Raw genomic sequence first — 19,291 nt, 5'->3', positions numbered from 1 at the left:
TGCAACCTGATTTCCCACTCACCCCCAATGACAAACATACACAAGTGTCATCTCGATGCTTGGCCCTGGCCAGCCCTTCTCTCTTCTCCACCCCATCAGCTGGCAACTTGGGAGCGAGGGCTGCATTTACCTTCTGCTTCTTCTCCAGTTTGATGGCTTTCTGGGCGGCCTTTTGTTCCTGTACCCACAGCTGCAGGTACCGGTGCTGCAGCAGATCAAAGAAGGGTGTGGAAGGCCTGGAGGGAAGAAGTCCAGACAGAGTTTGAGGCCCCGGAAAGACCAGAGGCACCCGCTCCACACTCCCCGCCCCCGGGAGCCTCCTAAACGTCAGGGGCTGTGGGGCACATCACTCCCACCGCTGTGAAAACCTCTCTCCCAGCGCTCAAAAGCCACGAAACAGGTCCCTCACATGGCTTATGAGTGCTGGACCTGGGATGGTGGTAGGACTCCCTCCTTGACCAGACGTTAGAGGTCTGGTCCTCTGAGCTCTCTTTCTCACTAGGCCTCATCCCTGGGCCCTTGATCTGCTGAAGCCAGTTTTAGCCAAGAGTCCCGCTACGTTGATTTCCCCACCCTTTCACATCTGATTACACTTGACAGCTGATTAAGTTCCTCACCCGCACCCCTGATATCTGATGACCTTGGCCTGCCTTTAGCAAGGATCTTCCTGCCTTGACGTCTCCTCTTAGTAATTTTCCATCCACTGACCCCGCCCCTCCGCTAAACATTCCCACTTCTGTTGTATCTGGAATTGAACTCAGTTCTATACTGAAGCCTCTCCCCTTTTGCAATAGTATTGAATAAAATGTCTTTACCACCTTTAATCAGTGTCTCGCTCTGGTTCTCTTTGACAATGATTTCCAGCCAAGGAGCACTTACCCTAGGCGTTTTGTATGCTCCACCCCTTCCCAACACGAAAATGGATACTAGTATTATTCCCATCTTATAGATGAGAAGGGTAAGATCCCAGAGCAGCATGGAAGCACCGCAAGGCAGACCCACTCAGCCACAAGCCTCTGTGCCACAAGCAGCGAATGGCCAACTGCTCCCAGGTGGGACCTAATCTCTAAACAGGTTGAGAGATGGAATATCCAAATGGACAATGGCCAAACCACATATAAAAGTAGAACTATGGGCTGGGCGTGGTGGCTTACGCCTGTAATCCCAGCACTTTGGGAGGCCGAGGCAGGTGGATCACCTGAGGTCAGGAGTTTGCCACCAGCCTGGCCAACATGGTGAAGCCCTGTCTCTACTAAAAATACAAACATTAGCTGGGTGTGGTGGCGTGTACCTGTAATCCCAACTACTAGGAAGGCTGAGGCAGGAGAATTGCTTGCACCTGGGAGATGAAGGTTGCAGTGAGCCAAGATCACGTCACTGCACTCCAGCCTGGGCAACATAGCAAGACTCTGTCTCAAAAAAAAAAGAACTATGAGCCACAATCTGCAGCATCTAGGCCAGGAAACCAGCCCGTTTTGTACAGTAACCAGCCCAGGAAGCCACCTGCTATGCCAGACTTGTAGGAAGTCAGACTGTGGTCTCTACCAGCAGGCCAGGAAGCCAAACAATAACCTTGAAACAGCCAACCCAGAATGTCCAGGACTTGGTTAATAACTCCCGGCTCCCCTAAGTTTTGTATCCACTTGTAGCTTAGAACTAACCAGAGAAAACTAAATGAGCACCCCTAACCAGTCCCATAGGATGCCCCCATATATATAAGATAGATATCTAGAATTTATGATGTATATCACATATATGATGCATATACATATATTTCTATTTTCATGAGGAAGAAAATGAGAAGATAAACCAAACTTATTAACTAAGAAGCCACCTGTAGAATGAGGGAGAGAACAGGAAGGAAATGACAGAAAGGAAAGCTGGAACTTTTTGAATAGATTTTGTGTTCTAGTTTTGACTTTGGAAACATAAAAAATGGGTTTTTGCTAATTATGAAAAAATTAAAGAGAAAGGATTAGCATTTACCCCAAATAACAATAGGAGAAAGCAAATGAACCTAATTGTATGTCAAGTTGTGGCATAACCACAGATGATTTCAAGTGACTTTATTTATTGAGGTGGAGTCTCATGCTGTCACCCAGGCTGGAGTACAGTGATGCAATCTCAGCTCACTGCAACCTTGCCTCCCAGGTTCAAGTGATTCTCCCACCTCAGCCTACTGAGCAGCTGGGATCATAGGCACCAGCCACCACGCCCAGCTAATTTTTTGTATTTTTAGTAGAGACAGAGTTTTGCTGTGTTGACCAGGCTGGTCTCAAACTCCTGACCTCAAGTGATCTGCCCACCTTGGCTTCCTAAAGTGCTGGGATTACAGGCGTGAGCCACCTCACCCTGCTTCAAGTGACTTTAAAAGAGGTTTGAGTAGAATATCCCTAGTGTAAGATAGCCTGAGGATAAAAAGAACCATGAGGAAATCTGAAGCCATGTCCTTGTTGCTAATAATAATGTTGATATTGTCAGTTTGAAACTATTATGTATATATTCCAGGATAAAGCAAATTAGTAATTATATACATGCCATTAGGAGAAAACAAATACCTATATAAAATCAAAGAAGTAGAAAAAAAACCTCTGTAATTTTAAATTTGAATTGTAAATATCATTATGAACTGGTTAGTTTTCCTCTTGATAAAAAGTAACATGTTTCCTATCCCTATCTCTGTCCACTGTAAAAGTCTAGAAGTGACAACAACTCAGTAGAGTGAGCACCCCTAGTGCCCAGACTGTGGTCTCTAAGTGCCGTTCTCCGCTCAAAAGAACCAGGGATCACTGGAGAAATGGCTGATCTCTGTGCCCAGGAGGTCCCCATGCCAGAAGCAAGAAAGCTGTTAGAGGCTACTAGGAGATATGGTAATGGACCACAGGGGCCAGCCCAAATTGGCCAAAGACAGGACGATTTGAGCATTAGACAGAATAACAATGGCCGTGAGTTGAAATCCATCATATAGCACTCTCTATATGACATGTGGAGATATATGTATAATTCTGGTTGGGAAAAAAGGAAAACCTCGTTGTGCAGTTTGGAGGTTGCTAGGCCACAAAATCATTATTCTGAAAATAAATAACAGAGCATTTCCCTGCCCTTCCTGTAAAAACTGCATCTTGGGGTAACCAAATAGGCGATAAGGGAAAGTTCTTTTTTTTTGAGATGGAGTCTCGCTCTGTCGCCCATGTTGGAGTGCAGTGGTGCTATCTCAGCTCACTGCAAGCTCCGCCTCCTGGGTTCACGCCATTCTCCTGCCTCGGCCTCCTGGGTAGCTGGGACTACAGGTGCCCGCCACCATGCCCAGCTAATTTTTTGTATTTTTAGTAGAGATGGGGTTTCACCGTGTTAGCCAGGATGGTCTTGATCTCCTGACCTCGTGATCCGCCCGCCTTGGCCTCCCAAAGTGCTGGGATTACAGGCATGAGCCACCGCGCCTGGCCGGAAAAGTTCTTTATAGAAAAACCAGAGCTCATAAATGCAGGAGGAATGACAGAATTAGTGGGGAAATCAGTGTTTTGCGACTCCTAATGAAATAATGGATCTAGGGAACATTCATCTGTGGCTGCTAAAATGATTAGGTGGAGGCTGATGGGGAGCTTCCCAGCAGATGGGTCATGCTGCAGCAGCTGAACTGAATGACCAGCGCTTTATATGATCATCATTTTATTATTGTGGTAAATATACACAACATAAAATTGACCCCAGTTATCAATCTTGACATCACTGACAGTGACAAATAGATACTCTGCCAGAAGTGATATGCTAGGAGGGATGCTGGGCTGCCTACCAAATATGTTCGGGGGGAAAAACCCAAAGTAAACTGGAAGGTAGTCAAGCCTCTAGACCAGCATTGTCAAATTACCTCTTTTTCTTTTCCTTTTTTTTTCTTTTTGAGACAGAGTCTCACTCTGCTGCCCAGGCTGGAGTGTAGTGGCAGGATCTCGGCTCACTGCAACCTCCACCTCCTGGGTTCAAGTGACTCTCCTGCCTCAACCTCCTGAGTAGCTGGGACTACAGGCACCCACCACCATGCCCAGCTAATTTTTGCATTTTTAGAAGAGATGGAGTTTGGCCATTTGGCCAGGCTGGTCTCGAACTGTTGACCTCAGGTGATCCACCCACCTTGGCCTCCCAAAGTGCTGGTATTACAAGCGTGAGCCACTGCACCTGGCCTCAAATTACTTTCAATAGAAAAAAACTGCAATTACTTTTGTGCCAACCTAATATAACGTGAGCTACCCTGTAACCCACCCCAAACCAAGGAACGCCTGGAGCCGCCAGCAGCTGGAAGAGGCAGGAAGGGTCCTCGGCTAGAGCCCTGGGAGGGAGCGGGGCCTGCTGACTCCTGTTTCATGCTTCTGGCCTCCAGAATTGTGAGAGAATCATTTCCTATTGTGTAAGCCACCAACCTCGTGGTAATTTGTGACACCGGCCACAGGGCACTCATACACAGGGGTTCCTCAGCCTACACGCTGGGAAACATCGATGGGAACCACCTTTCCCATAAGCGGTATCCAGAACACGGCCAGTGACTGGAACATGAAGAGTCTTCGGCAGCTGAAGGGCCCTTTGAGCAGCGTTTCTCAAACTATGCACCTGGGTCACCTTGGGATCTCGGTCAGGGCACCTCCGGTTCAGTCACGTGGGGCAGCTAGAGGCGCTGCATCCAGGCCTCATGCTTCAAGGCTTAAGGACCTGGAGATGATCTAACCCCAGGCTGTGAGCCTCCCAAAGTCCTATGAAGGTGCAGGTGATTATTTCTGTGCAGCTATGGAAAGACTTTCGTCTAGGGAGAGAATCCGCAGTTTTTATCCGATATTCTCGGCCTCCCAAGTGGCTGGGACCTCAGGCGTGTGCCACCATATCTGGCTAATTTTTGTTTATTTTTTGTAGAGATAGGGGTCTCACTATGTTGCCCAGGCTGGTCTCCAACTCCTGAGTTGAAGTGATCCTCCTGCCTCTGCCTCCCAAAATGTTGGGATTACAGGCGTGAGCCACCGCGCCTGGTTTATGTGTTTTTCAAAGATGCAAATGCCCCAGGAAGGGGTCAGAACCTCAGAACTTACCCCGTGACTTAATTTCACAGAAAAAAAGAATGAGGAAATGGAGGTGCTGAGAGGGGAAGCGTCTCCCAGGGTCACACAGCTCAGGACCGGAGATGGCAGACCTCGAGCCTCTCACTCTGCGTTGTATGTGGCCTGCATGGTGGTCTTCAACTTTGAAATCATTGTCAACACTTAAAAATTAAAATTTTTTCCATTCAAAAAACAGCTTCCTGGAGTGTCTTGACATTTTGTAAGTTCTGCCCGTGCTGGACTGCACTCCTGGCTGCAGCAATGGGCCGGCGCTGAGTAAAAGCTCCCCTTCCGCCCCAGGCCTCACCCTGCCGTGTCGCCCAACCAGGCTGGCTCCACTCTCTGCCGGGCTCCTCCACGTGTTTCAGCTTATGGCCCAGAGACAGCTGTAGAGCTAAACCAGACCCTAAATATCCACTCCCTGGGCCCTGACCATGCTCCTAGGCCAGTCTGCCTCCCCTCCACGCAGCTCTCTTTGGGCCGGGGCTGAGCTGGGATTCTGTCTGAGCAAAGGTTCAGCAGCTTCAAGCTGCCGCCCCTGCTCAGAGGTCCTTCAGACAGCAGCCCGTGGTGCAGCTACAAACGGTGCTTCTTTGTTTTCCAGTTCTTTTACCCCTGCGGTGACTTTTATTACTTAATTATTACACACCCCATGCTTCTGAGCAGCCTAATTTATCGCTGTGTTTTCTAATGACACTAGACTCGTAATCTGAAAATATCTACCCCAAGAGGCCGTTCTCAACAGAAAAGCTCTCTTCTCAGCAGTCTCCGGCACATCCATCGCCACCACAAAGGCACCCTCAGCCCTCCTGCGGGCTCGGCTGACATCCTCGTGTCTTGCTCCGGCCAGCAGCTCTTATTATCGGGAAAGGGGCTTGGGGCATGAGAGTAACCGACAAACCCTGGGAGTCCCAACAGCCCCAGCCTCGGTTCTCTGAAGGAGACCAGCAGGCTGTGCTCGCTTCTGCTCTGGCTCATTACCTTGGATACAAAGGTGGAGAAGCTGGTCTGACATGGGAAGAACCTAGGATATAAGTCAGATCATATCGCCCCTTGTTTAAAATGCCTTCTGTGGCCCCCCGGTGTCTTAGCCTAAGCCCAGACTCATTGCCCGGGCCACAGGGCCCTTCCAGCGGCTCCTGCCTCCTTCTCCAGCTCCTTCCTGACATTCATGCCACCCCTCACCTCATCTTCCAAGCCCTGGAATCCTCTTTCTCTCGCTCAGCACACACTCAGCTTCCCCTTTGCTTTCAGGTCCCAGTAGTGAGGCCACCTCCCCAACCAGCCCATCCCAGGACAGCCCTGGTCTGGCGCCCTCCCACGCGGGGCGCTCATTCATTCGTTCGTTTGCTGATTTACAGCAGGTCTTGGCCATTGGCCACCAACATCACGAGGGCGGGGATGGTTTATATCTGGTGTGAACTGGCACAGTGCTGCTCTCAGTAATTATTTCTTGTTGAAAAAGACTGAGAGAGAAAGAGAGGACACACGGGGGAGGGAAGCGGGGGAAGGAGACAGAGAGAAAGACTAGGCAGAATTTTAGGAGATACACTTTTCATAATTCAGGATATTGTAAATTCGGCTATATATGAGTTATAATAAACCAAAAGAAGCGAATGGAGGGAAATTGCAACTCAATGGAGGAAGGATAGTCTTCAACAAATGGTGCTGGAGCCTTGGACATCTTGGACAAAACAAACAACAAAGCAAACAAACATAACAAACTCAACCTAAGTCTCACACCTGATACAAGAATTAACTCAAATGGATCACAGATTTAAATACAAAACACTAAACTATACAACTTCTAGAAGAAAACACAGGAGAAAATGTTTGGGATCTAAGGCTACGTAAAGAGTTTCTTAGACTCAACACCAAAAATATAACCCATGAAAGAAAAAAACTACTGGGCTTCCTCAGAATTAAAAACGTTTGCTCCGTGGGAGATCTGGTTCAGAGGATGGAGAGACAAGCTATAGACAGGGAGAGCACATCTGTAAACCATATATCTGGCAAAGGACTCGTATCTAGAATAAAAAACTCCCAAAACTCAACAGTAAAACAAAACAAATCAAAACCAAAAAAACCCCCAAACAATCCCATTAGAAAATTGATGGCCAGGCATGATGGCTCACGCTGTAATCCCAGCAGTTTGGGAGGCCGAGGGGTGCAGATCACCTGAGGTCAGGAGTTCGAGACCAGCCTGGCCAACATGGTGAAACCTCGTCTCTACTAAAAATACAAAAATTAGCCGGGCATGGTGGTGGGTGCTTGTAATCCCAGCTAATCAAGAGGCTGAGACACAAGAATCGCTTGAACCTGGCAGATGGAAGTTGCAGTGAGCCGAGATTGCACCACTGCACTCCAGGATGGGTGACAGAGAGAGAGAGACTCTGTCTCAAAAAAAAAAAAAAAAGAAAATTGGCAAAGCCTAGCCCGGTGGCTCAGGCCTGTAATCCCCCCATGTTGGGAGTCCAAGGTGGGAGGATTCCTTGAGCCCAAGAGTTTGAGACCAGCCTGGGCAACATGGCAAAACCCTCTCTACAAAAACCAAAAAAAAAAAAGAAAGAAAGAAAAGAAAGAAAGAAAGAAAATAGGCAAAAGACATGAAGAAACATTTCATCAAAGAGAATATATGGATGGCAAACAAACACATGAAAGAATAGTCAACATCTGTAGCCATTAGAGAAATGCAAATGAAGACTATGATATCACTATGCCCCCATTAGTACAGCTAAAATAAGAGCGCATAATGACACTACCAAATGAGGATGCACAGAAACTACAGCTCCCATGCACTGCTGGTGAGGATGGAAAATGGCACAGCCACTCCAGAAAACTGTTTGGCAGTTTCTTTTTCTTTTCTTTTCTTTTTCTTTTCTTTTTTTTTTTTTTTGAGACAGAGTCTTGCTCTGTCGCCAGGCTGGAGTGCAGTGGTGCGATCTCAGCTCACTGCAACCTCCGCCTCCCAGGTTCAAGCAACTCTCCTGCGTCAGCCTCCCGAGTAGCTGGGATTACAGGTGCCTGCCACCACACCCAGCTAATATTTTGCATTTTTAGTAGAGACGGGGTTTCACCGTGTTAGCCAGGATGGTCTCGATCTCCTGACCTCGTGATCCATCCGCCTCGGCCTCCCAAAATGCTGGGATTACAGGTGTGAGCCACCGCGCCCGGCCAAGTACATGTTTAGTTTTTTAAGAAACTGCCGGCCGGACGCGGTGGTTCATGTCTGTAATCCCAGCATTTTGGGAAGCCGAAGCGGACGGATCATGAGGTCAGAAGATCGAGACCATCCTGGCTAACACGGTGAAACCCCGTCTCTACTAAAAATACAAAAAAATTAGCCAGGCGTGGTGGCGGGCACCTGTAGTCCCAGCTACTCGGGAGGCTGAGGCAGGAGAATGGCATGAACCCGGGAGGTGGAGGTTGCAGTGAGCTGAGATCGCACCATTGCACTCCAGCCTGGGTGACAGAGTGAGACTCCGTCTCAAAAAAAAAAAAACCAAAAAAACAAAAAAAAATACTAAACACATACTTACCAGATGGCCCGGCAATTGCTCTCCTGGGCATTTATTCCAGAGAAATGAAAGCTTAGGTTGACCTAAAAACTTATTCACAAATGTTCATAGCAGCTTTACTTTATTATTTGTTTGTTTAATTTTTTTTTCTTTAAAGATGTAATTGAAGAATACATAGTGGCTTTAGCTGTAACAGCGCAAAACCGGAAAACAAAAACGTCCTTCAATGAATGAATGAAAAGGAGAGGATGAAAAGACAAGCTATAGACCAGGAGAACATCCAGTTCCATCCATACCATGGAATACCACTCAGCAACGAAAAAGAATGAACTCTCCCTACATGCAACATCTTGGATGAACTCTAGGCCTTATGCTGAGCAAAAAAGGCCAACCTCAAAAGGTTACACGCTGTGTGATTCCATATATTTAACATTCTTGAAATTTTCCAGGCATTGAGAAATAGAGGGAAGCAGGGTTCACTATAGAGGGTGTGAGGAAGATCTTTGGATGAAAGAACAGTTTTGTGTCTTGATTGTGTCACACAAATCTACACATGTGATAAAACGGCAAGAACTAAATACATCACACACACACATACACACATGCACACATGCAGATGAAGGCATATAAAACTGGCAGCTGAATGGAATCTGTGCATAGTACCAATGTCAAGTTTTTGGTTTTCATTTTGCAATCTAGTTATGTGAAATTTTGTCATTGTGGGGAACTGGGTGAAGAGGACGTGGGCTTTCTCTGTACAAACTTTCTCTTTAAAACTTTCTGTGGATTTACAATCATTTCAAAGTAAAATATTTTTTAAATGCAATCAAGCATGCTAGCGGAAAGACTGAAATAGCTTTATACTTTTATAGAAAAATATTTAAAAATTACTATCATATATGGGGGCCAAACATGGTGGCTCACACCTGTAATCCCAGCAATTTGGGAGGCCAACGCAGGTGGATCATTTGATGTCAGGAGTTTGAGACAAGCCTGGCCAATATGGTGAAACCTGGTCTCTACTGAAAACACAAAAATTAGCCAGGCGTGGTGGCGCATGCCTGTAGTCCCGGCTACTCAGGAGACTGATGCAGGAGAATCACTTGAACTCAGGAAGCAGAGGTTGCAGTGAGCCGAGATTGTGCCATTGCACTCCAACCTGGGCATCACAATGAGGCTCCATCTCAAAAAAAAAATTACTATCATATAAAGAGGTAATCAAAGAGTACAGGGCCAAAAAATATAGGGTAAAAATAAATATGGGGTGTATCGGCCAGGCGCAGTGGCTCACGCCTGTAATCTCAGCACTTTGGGAGGCCGAGGCGGGTGGATCATGAGGTCAGGAGATAGAGACCATCTTGGCTAACACGGTGAAATCCTGTCTCTACTAAAAATACAAAAAATTAGCTGGGCGTGGTGGCGGGCGCCTGTAGTCCCAGCTACTCGGGAAGCTGAGGCAGGAGAATGGTGTGAACCCGGAAGGCAGAGCTCTAAGTGAGCCGAGATCTCGCCACTGCACTCCAGCCTGGGCGACAGAGCAAGACTCCACCTCAAAAAATGAATAAATAAATAAATAAATATGGCGTGTGTCGATTAATTTTTTTTTTTTTTGAGACAGTCTTGCTCTGTTGCCCAGGCTGAAGTGCAGTGGCACAATCCCTGCTCACTGCAACCTCCGCCTCCCAGGTTCAATTCTCGTGCCTCAGCCCCCTGAGTAGATGGTATTACAGGTGTGCACCACCGTGTTGGCTAATTTTTGTATTTTTAGTAGAGACGGGGTTTTACCATATTGGCCAGGCTGGTCTCCAACTCCTGGCCTCAAGTGATCTGCCCATCTTGGCCTCCCAAAGTGCTGGGATTGCAGGCATGAGCTACCGCGCCCGTCTTTAATTTTTTTAAGTATGTTATTTTCCCGGATTTTTGTGGTTTGTGGTATTGGTCAGCTAATTTCAATTTGCAATTTGTTCTGATTTCTTTTCTCATCCTAATTAATTATTCAGTTTTGTGCCTGAATTTGTATTCATGATTTTGAATTTTTTTTCTGAAAGAGGGCCCCCAAGCTTGAATAAGCTCCAGGCTTATTATCCCACAAAACCTGGAGCTGTCCTGAATGCAGGGAAGATTTTGATTTTTTAATTAGCCTGAGAGAATATCATGTACAATTTTGTGCCAATAAATGAAATAAATTAGGCAATTCTTCCAGGAAAATATAAAAGATCAAAGTTGACTGAAGTGCTTATACAAAACTTTAGTAGAGCCTTGGAAACCAGGCCTGGGTACTTTTATTTATTTATTTATTTATTTATTTTTGAGACGGAGTCTTGCTCTGTCGCCTAGGCTGGAGTGCAGTGGCATGATCTCTGCTCACTATAACCTCCACCTCCCCAGCTCCAGTGATTCTCCTGCCTCAGCCTCCTAAGTAGCTGAGATTACAGGCTCACGCTGCCACGCCCGGCTAATTTTTGTATTTATTTATTTATTTTTTAAGTAGAGACAGGGTTTTGCCATGTTGGCCAGGCTGATCCAAACTCCTGACCTCAAGTGATCTGCCCCTCTTGGCCTCCCAAAGTGCTGGGATTGCAGGCATGAACCACGGTGCCTGACTCCAGGTACTTTTACACACAAGCTCTCCCAATTGTGCTATAGAAACTATTCCAGAACTTTGCAGAACTTTTTCTAAAACAGCTTCCCAAATCATTTATGATCACAAACTGAGACAAGGAGAATATACACGCTACTGGTCAGCCTCAATTATAAACACAAATCAAAGAATAAAAAGTAAAGTAGGGTGGGCGCAGTGGCTCATGCCTATAATCCCAGCACTTTGGGAGGCCAAGGTGTGTGGATCTCTTGAGCTCAGGAGTTCGAGACCAGCCTGGGCAACATGGCAAGACCTTGTCTCTAAAAAAAATTAGAAAATATAAAAAAAGATGCTATGTAAAATAGCACCAAATCAAATAGGCTAATGCATTAACAGCAAAGGCCCCTTGTAATATCTTGCATTCATCCTGGAGCCTGGGAGTGGGGGTGGTGGCGCAGAAACCAGAGACATGGACACAGCTCACTCCCTGCCACTTCTCACCAAGCAGCCAGCCAGGGGAGGAAAGAAATTCATCTTCCAATGAAATTGGGAGTATTGATGCTACCTGAGCCTGGGCATATTAATTAGAGCATGGAGATTGCCTTTTGTAATTAGAAGTGACCAGAGAAGCCAAGGAAGCCTGAGGTTTCACCTAAGGGACCGGGAAAGAAGTCGACCCTTAGAGCAGGTGTGAACAGGCCCCTCAGTCAAGGGCTCAGGTGTTCTCGGACCCCCCTGTGCCTCCCAGTTGTTCACTGAGCTGGTCACATTTGTAAAAGTGACGGCCTTCATGATGAAATATTATGCAGCTGCCAAAAAGAATGAAGTGGCTCTGTGTGTAATGAGCCAGAGAGATCCCTGAGACATGTCATGCGTAAAACAAGAAGTCAGGGGAGGAGACATACAGTACAGGTGCCTCTGCACAAACATGGGTGGATAGGAAAAAAAGACTGAGAGGCCAGGCGCAGTGGCTCATATCTGTAATCCCAGCACTTTGGGAGGCCGAGGTGGGTGGATCACTTGAGGTCAGGAGTTCCAGACCAGCCTGGCCAATGTGGTGAAACCCTGTCTCTACTAAAAAATACAAAAATTAACCGGGCATGGTGGCAGGTGCCTGTAATCCGAGCTATTCGGGAGGCTGAGGCAGGAGAATCGCTTGAACCCGGGAGACGGAGGTTACAGTGAACTGAGATCATGCCACGGCACTCCAGCCTGGACAACAGAGTGAAACCCTGTCTCAAAAAAAAGAAAAAAAAAGAAAGAAGAAAGAAGCCTACCAGTGATGTCCACAGCGAGGCCCGAGGCAGGGGAGCAGAACTAGGGATGGGGTAAGGGAGACTTTCATCTTTCAGCTTACTTAGTGGTTGTATATGATCCTTCTGCAAAGAATAGAGGAAAAAACGGAAAAAAAAAAAGACTCCTGAGAGTCGGCTGAGGCTGTGTGGCCGGTGGTGAGGGTGATGGATTCCAGTCTCCAGACTCGGGGTCAGGACGCATTCCCAGCTCCACCTGCCATGCACAGGTCCACACCGAACATCAGATTAGAACTCTCCAGGCCGCTTGTTTTCCACCACAAAGCACCCGGGGGTGATCCTGCCTTCCTGGAGCCATGGGGAGAGCCCAGCCCTACCCCACCATGCACTGGGGACATCTAGCATTTCCCTGTGTACTTGACCTTTCTAGAATGCAGCTTTAGGAGTCGTTTTTCCTGTTGTCTTCCATAACCATTTTTTGATGTTACCTTACAACACGTTCAGTTTTTTAAGTAAATGTAGTTCTTTACGGTAAAATATAGGCATTTTTCCCACCCCCAGAATGAACGATTTTTGCCCCAGGCGGAGAGCCCCTGTGGTAACAATTACAGCCGTCCTTTCTGCAGCTTTCTTTTGAGGCACTGAAGGGGTTCACATGGAGGATCTTAATTATTTATCCTCACTAAATGAGCACGGAAAAGGTGGAAATGGGAAGCGAGGCCCAGAGAGGTCAAATGGCTTGCCCAGGGTCACACAGCACACTCCAGTAGCAAAGCCTGGACTCCCACCCTTCTGGCTGCCGTGTCTCCAGCCAAGAGAATTCGAGTCAATTTTCACAAAAGAGAGGGCAGTTAAGGCTGAACAACACTGCCAGCAAGCCAGCTGCAGATAGAAGCCAAGTCCAGGGGCCCTGGCTATTTTCATATAGGACCCCAGACTTTCCCAGACACCATCCTTTGTCCCTGTACCCTGCAACAGCCCCCATCCCCTGGCCCCCTGCTCCTCATAGGAGCCAGGGCTTTTTAAAAAAATGCAAGTCTGGGGCCAGGTGCAGTGACTCACTCCTGTAATCCCACCACTTTGGGAGGCCGAGGCAGGTGGATCACTTGAGGTCAGGAGTTCAAGACCAGCCTAGCCAAAAAGGTGAAACCCTGTGTCTACTAAAAATGCAAAAATTAGCTCGGCATGGTGGCGTGCACCTGTAGTCTACTTGGGAGGCTGAGGCAGGGGAGTCGCTTGAACCCGGGAGGCGGAGGTTGCAGCGAGCTGAGATTTTGCCACTATACTCCAGCCTGGGTGACAGAGTGAGACTTCATCTCAAAAAAAAAAAAAAAAAAAAAAGCATGTCTGTTTCTGTCTTTCTTAGCACAACTGGTGGCTTCCCATTGCCCCTGGGAGTGCATGATTCTCGAGGGTCTCCAGCTCAGTCCCTCTCCTACCCCCTCCCAAATGTAGAGTCCTCCCACACCTCCTCCTGGACTCCTCTCCTTCACCTGGCAGACCCCTCTCGAGACCTCCCTTAGCTCTGCCCACTCTGCCATGCCTGCACTTTGCACATGCGAAGGTGTTTGAAGTTCTTTGTAATAGTTGGCTCAGGGTCCACCTTTCCCACCAGGGTCTGAGCTCCACCTAGCAGGGATAGTGCTGTGTTGTCCTCTCCAAATCTCCAGGCCTGGACTGTCTGCACTCAGTAGAGAAGCCGAGTGACTCTGTAAGCCTTTGGAAACTCCTTTCCTGAGGACCTGTGGCCTCAACTGCAATGCCCAGGAAGAGATCTTTGGAAGAAATGGGCTTTTCCTTGGGGAACCTAGTGAAGGGTGGGGTGGCCCCAATATCCTTCAGAACGGGTGCAAGCACCGAGGACACGTGGCCTCTTGATTCCCTTCTCTCTCTCTCATGGGAAGATCAGCCGTTAAGTCGGCATGTCAGAGCCGATCCTGGATCCTCACAGCCCTGGAGAACAGAGAGCCCAGCCAGGCCGGCAGACACCGTGGAAGCAACCCTTTCCTGAAGACGAATGAGAGGAGGTTCCTGAAGCCGAGGAACGGGCTGGAGGAGCCAGGGAGATCTGCTGCTCTCAGACCTGTTCCTTATGAATCTTCAGGACTGTGTTCAGAAGTAATTCAGGCTTGAGAACGTCTGTGCTTCTGTGTGATACTGAAAGGGTCTGCCCGGGCACTGGGGTGGGGATGCAGGACTGCGGGCTGCTCCGAGGCAGGACGGCCCTCCTGGCCTTCGAGGCTCTTCAGAGCCCAGAGACAGAGGAATGGAGGGCTGGCCCTGAGCCAGTGTCTGGGGAGGGGCTCCTGGGCTGGGGGGCAGAAGAAATTGGGTCAGGTCCACACCAGACCTGAGGCCGGGAGCTTGGTGAGGGCTGGGGATCCTCCTGGAGGCAGGGGAAGGCACTGACTGAGAAGGGACATGAGGGACTTCTGGGATATGGAAATGTGCTGTATCTTTTAATTAATTAATTTACTTAGAAACTGGCTGGTGTGCGGTGGTGCGATCCTAGCTCACTACAGCTTTAATCTTCCAGGCTCAAGCAATCCTCTCGCCTCAGCCTCCTGAGTAGCTGGGACTACAACGCTCACCACCATAACTGGCTAATTTTTAAATTTTTGTAGAGGTGGGAGTCTCACTATGTTGCCCAGGCTGATATTGAACACCTGGCCTCAAGCAATCTTCCCACTTTGGCCTCCTGAAGTCCTGGGATTACAGGTGTGAGCCGCTGTGCCTGGCCTGGAAATGTACTATATCTTCATTGGATACCCAGGTGTATAAATTTGTCAAAACTCATCGAATTGTGCATGGATCATTGTATTGTCTGAAAATTACACCTCAATAAGGCTGTTTCAAAAGAAAAACTAAAAAGACGAGATTGAGGAGTAAATGGCTGAGGCAGGAGTTATAGCAGAAGAAAGGCTTTATGACTGTACTAGAGATGGTTTCTGAGTGAGAGGAGAGGGGAGGGGGCACGATGCCAGACACTGTTGCGGTGTAGCAGAGTGGATTAACATGGGGGAGGGGGAATGGTACAGGATTTGAGGGCCCAAGGACATTTCAGGGGGAGGAAGGAGACAGCAGAAGGGCGGTGCACCTTGTGAATGAGATCTCAACTCTACGTTCACTCGCTCGTTAGTCCATCCATCCACCCATCCACCCACCCGTTCATCCATCTATCCACCCATCCTCCCATCCACCCACCCATCCATCCACCTATCCATCCATCCATCCATTCATCCACCCACCCACTCACCCACCCACTCATCCATCCATCCATCCATCCATCCATCCATCCATCCATCCATCCATCCATCCACCCACCCATCCATTCATCCATCCATCCATCCATCCATTCATCCATCTACCCACCCACCCATCCACCCACCCATCCATCCACCCACCCACTCATCCATCCATCCATCCATCCATCCATCTATCCATCCATCCACCCATCCACCTACCCACCCACCCAACCATCCATCCATCCATCCATCCATCCATCCGTCCATCCATCCATCCATCTATCCATCCATCCATCCATCCATTCATCCACCCACCCACTCACCCACCCACTCATCCATCCATCCATCCATCCATCCATCCATCTACCCACCCACCCACCCATCCATCCACTCATCCATCCATGCATCCACCCACCCACTCATCCATCCATCCATCTACCCATCCACCCACCCATCCGTCCACCTAACCATCCATCCACCCAACCATCCACCCACTTGCCCACGCACCCATCCATCCATCCATTCACCCACCCATCCATCCATTCATCCATCCATCCATCCATCCACCGACCCACCCATCCATCCACCCATCCATCCATGCATCCACCCACTCATCCATCCATCCATCTACCCACCCACCCATCCATCCATGCATCCACCCACCCACTCATCCATCCATCAATCTACCCACCCGCCTACCCATCCATCCACCTATCCATCCATCCACCCAACCATCCACCCACTTGCCTACCCACCCATCCATCCATCCATTCATTCACCCACCCATCCATCCGTTCATCCATCCACCCACCCACTCACTCATCCATCCACCTATCCATCCATCCACCCGACCATCCACCCACTCACCTACCCACCCACCCATCCATCCATTCATTCACCCACCCACCCACCTATCCATCCACCCATCTGGCCCATCTAGGAGCATTAATGGTATGTCTGAACATGGGGGTGGCTCCCTGCCCTCGGGGGTCACAGAGCATGCAGCAGAAATAACCATCCTCACAGCTCACACTCCCTGCCTGCCTCCTCAATCCTTGGGACAACAACTCGAGAGACTGATATCGATATCCTCACTTTACAGATGAGAAATCTGAGGCCCAGGGAATGCCACTGCCTTGCTCAAGACCACGCAGTAGTCGTTCGAATCGTAAGCCTGTGGGGGCAGCCACGCTGCAGCCCTATCGCCCTGCAGTGCCAAGGGCCAATGCCAGTGTAGACAGCCACCTGCAGGGTGGCTGGAGCTCAGAGGAGAGAAAGGTTAATCCAGCAAGGGCGTGGGATGAGGGACATCTCCTCTGAGGCTTTGGACAGATCTCTGGGGATGGGCGGAAGGTGACCGGGCAGGGGAGCTCCAGACAGGGAACAGGGTGAGTACAGGCAGGACTCCCAGCTGGAGATGGGCCTGATCCGCCCTGAAGAATAACAGCGATTCAAAATGCCTCCCATCCTAATGAGCACTTTCTATACCAAGCCCTCCATGTGCAAAGCTCACTGAGTCCTCACAATTCTGGAAGGGCGGATGGAGACTCCTGGCTTTCAGAAGGGGAAATTGAGGCTCAGAGAAATGGAGCAAGTTGCCCGTGTGATGCTCAGGGATGCAGAGTAGCCAGGCAGGAGAGCCAGGATCTGAATCCAGGCTCCCCCGGTCCTGAGGCTTTTTGCCCGTAATGGTTAAGCTGTGTGCTGAGCGGCTCCAAGGCGCGTCTGAATGATCCAGTCATCTCGTCCAGGTGGAGGTGGCTTGGTCAAGTTGTGCTTGTTGGCAATTTGCTTGCCTGGACTCCCGAGCGAGTGTTTCCCCTACACAAAGGAGTCTGATTTGTCCTGACTTCCACGCTGGGCCCCATCCAGGGGTCTCAGGCCCTCACACTCGGGTTGTGAGGGCTTCCAAGCTGCTGTTTCTACTGTTTGGAAAGCCGGGCTTTGGGCTTGCCTGTGGACTCCTGAACAGCCTGTGTCGTGATGACAGGGCCCCTGCTAAGAGCTTCGACAAATTATTTGCTGATAACCTGGCAGGAACCCCCCAGAAAAGTTTCTCACCACCGGACACGCCCACTGGCAACAAAACCGTCTCAAAACTCAGTCCCATAAAGCAGAAAAGGGGGAATGAAATGAAATCAGCTCCTACTTGGGGTAGGCCTCCCAGAAACTTCAAATTAGTTCCATCAAACCCATCCTGACTGCTCCGCGATTGATACCCCAGACCAGGGGTTGATCTCCGATGCAGGCACAGGGGATGTGCAGGAGAAATGGAAATTATCATTTGCAAACATTAGGCTGACACTTTGTGTGTGCGGGGGATGAGGGCTGACAGCTCTGATTTGCCGGTGCGGCTCTGCTCTGCCAGGAGTGCTCTGTGGATTAGAGGGGCCCTTTCATGGCAACCCATCTTCATCTTCGCTGCTCATTAAAACTTTGTGGAGCTGGAGAACTTGGCGGAAGAGAGGAAGCTGGAGGAGCCTTCTGAGGGACTTTAGGTACACATTTGTTGAAAGGTGTTTCAGAAGGGAGACTTGGGTCTGACAAACTGGATTTTAGTACGGCTCTCCGTTCACAGCGGGCTAAAATAATTGGTCATCAGTGACTACTAATTCGGTTTAGTAGCCAGAGGCGATTTTTTTCTTCCTGGAAAATCAATGACAGCGCGGAGGTCTGTTCAACGTGATTCTGCTCAAGACGGGTCCTTATTTGGCTCTTGATGCTTCTTCCAGTGGAGACAGCTATTTTGTTAAAATAAAATTAAAATCCATCTCTAATATGCCAGCAGTCTGCTGCTCCTGGGGGCCGGAGAGGTGCTGGCACCCTCGCAGCTGAGAAGGGACGGAGGGGCGGATGGTGGCCTCTGAGGCTGGGCCTGAGACCGTGGATGGCTGGTTTGGGAGGAGGGAGAAGGCTGGAGGGCTGGGCTTCTCTCCACGATACAAAATCGACACCTGATCCATGAGGGACACCCAGAAGTGGAGCCGTCTAGGGAGCCCCACCTTCTCCACCGGCCGGGTGGAGTTTCCGAAGACTGCCCTCGTGTTCTCGCACAGCCCCGAGCTGCATGCTGCAGGGCTGGGGTGTCTCCCTTTTTCCTTGGCACCCAGGGCTTCCTGAATGGCTTGGCTGTCCGAGTGTCAAGTGACTTGCATGGCTGTTTACTGAGCACTTTGCTTGTGCCTACAGTTTCACCGCGGTTTTTTTCTAACAAGTGATTATAACATTGCCCGTGGGTACCAAAGCTACCGCTAAATCCATTTTTTTTAAAACTGAAACTTTTATGGAGATCATCGTAGATTCACTTGTACGAAATGATGCAGAGAGATCCCACGTGCCCCTTACCCAGTTTCCCCCAATGGTAACTGTAGAATAAAATCACAGCCAGGATAATGTCATTGATACAGTCCAACAACGTCATTCAGAGTTCCCTGATTTCGCCCATACTCGTGTGTGTGTGTGTGTGTGTGTGTGTGTGCGTGTATTTCTGTGTGGTTTCATCCTGTGTTGTTTTATGTATCCACAACCATAGTCAAGACACAGAACATTCCATCCCCACAAGACTCCCTCCTCTTGTCCTTTGGAACCACACGCACCTCCCTTCCACACTGCG

General features: G+C 49.0%; 1 protein-coding gene across 1 annotated transcript in view; it reads right to left on the bottom strand.

The window, feature by feature from the left end:
- The window catches only part of CFAP77 (cilia and flagella associated protein 77), a 160,779-nt gene that overhangs the window by 35,376 nt on the left and 106,112 nt on the right, over positions 1 to 19,291 (bottom strand). Inside the window, exon 4 of the mRNA XM_024252098.3 lies at positions 131 to 236. Within this exon, the coding sequence (XP_024107866.1) occupies positions 131 to 236 (106 nt within the window). The remainder of the gene's footprint in view (positions 1 to 130; positions 237 to 19,291) is intronic.

This window comes from Pongo abelii, chromosome 13 (genome assembly GCF_028885655.2).
Source record: "Pongo abelii isolate AG06213 chromosome 13, NHGRI_mPonAbe1-v2.0_pri, whole genome shotgun sequence".
In the NCBI taxonomy this organism is placed as follows: domain Eukaryota; kingdom Metazoa; phylum Chordata; class Mammalia; order Primates; family Hominidae; genus Pongo; species Pongo abelii.
This window is presented reverse-complemented; position numbering and strand designations above follow the sequence as displayed.